The sequence below is a fragment of the Dendrobium catenatum genome, unplaced genomic scaffold (assembly GCF_001605985.2).
Source record: "Dendrobium catenatum unplaced genomic scaffold, ASM160598v2 original_scaffold_94333, whole genome shotgun sequence".
In the NCBI taxonomy this organism is placed as follows: domain Eukaryota; kingdom Viridiplantae; phylum Streptophyta; class Magnoliopsida; order Asparagales; family Orchidaceae; genus Dendrobium; species Dendrobium catenatum.
This window is the reverse complement of record NW_021412774.1, coordinates 1-991: the sequence shown is the minus strand read 5'-3', so window position 1 is coordinate 991 and position 991 is coordinate 1. Positions and strand designations below refer to the sequence as shown.

The following is a 991-nucleotide window of genomic DNA, read 5'->3' as shown; positions in this document are numbered from 1 at the left end:
CATTCATTATTGGCATTGAATGCTGTCATGGAAGGTTAATTAATTTTGCATGTTGTGTAAAATGTTTCAGGTTGGCTAGTCTTTTATAATACAGTGCTACCTAACCTACATGTTTTTTCATACTGTTTGCTCGATAAACATTTTGCCGTTTTTCGTTGAATTTGCCTATCTATACTTAAATTCGCCACTCTTCCCTTCCATTATAATATAGGCTTCAAATGCTCATCGGAAATGTAAAAGTTCAAAACTTTATGCATTTAAATGCTTGAACTAATATCTTTTGAAGTATTTTTCTCTCATCTTTTGTTTTTTATTTCATTGGATTTCTGGTAATTATGTTGCTCTATAACATTCAGGAAGAAATACAGATGGTAAAACTTGATGAGGTTAGTGCATTCAAGGCAGCAAGTCAGAAGGTTCAGCATGCTTGTGAGGAGTGTGGCGCAAGTTTCTGGAAACCAGCTCATCTAGCGCAGCATATGAAAAGCCACTCCGTTGAGGTTTTTATATTTACCCGTACCATTTTGCTAACTAAAGATCATTGTCTCTATTATATATCCACATAGAAAAGTTTACTCAATATAAATTATATACATTTTAATTTGGAATCTTTTATTAACCCCGCTATGTATTTTTTAGATCAAATAAAATACCATATGTGAAAGAATTGTTTAATTGATAGGTATGGTAAAGCAATGTTGAATTTCACTTATAAAGAAACGCATTTTTCCATTAATGCGAGCTCTGAGTGAATAGCTTCTGTACTGAATGGTTTTATAAAGAAAATATAATATCTTGTTTTTTTGCTGTGAAGGAACAGTTTTTACAGGCATTTGGTTTCTTTATTGTGATCTGCCCAAAAAGAACTGTAAAGACAAGCGTGGAAGCATTGGATCCCATGATGAACTCCAAAATGCAAAAAGGTGTCATTTTTTCTTGATTGGACTAGTATCAGGTTGGGAGACCTCCTGAGAAGCTCCATCATGAAAGC

General features: G+C 33.5%; 1 protein-coding gene across 1 annotated transcript; it reads left to right on the top strand.

The window, feature by feature from the left end:
- The first annotated feature begins 264 nt into the window (after positions 1-264).
- Positions 265-985, top strand: LOC110101074 (transcription factor IIIA-like). The gene is made up of 2 exons (XM_020828838.2): positions 265-500; positions 815-985. Exons 1-2 carry the CDS (start codon positions 336-338, stop codon positions 938-940), a joined length of 291 nt encoding a protein of 96 aa, XP_020684497.1. The 5' UTR covers positions 265-335; the 3' UTR covers positions 941-985.
- Positions 986-991: the final 6 nt, after the last annotated feature.

What these genes read in the sequence shown, in the direction of transcription:
- LOC110101074 (XM_020828838.2), top strand. Translation starts at nt 336, where the DNA reads ATGTTGCTCTATAACATTCAGGAAGAAATACAGATGGTAAAACTTGAT. An exon ending in TGAAAAGCCACTCCGTTGAG is followed by an intron (nt 501 to 814) that starts GTTTTTATATTT and finishes TTTGCTGTGAAG; the next exon opens with GAACAGTTTTTACAGGCATT.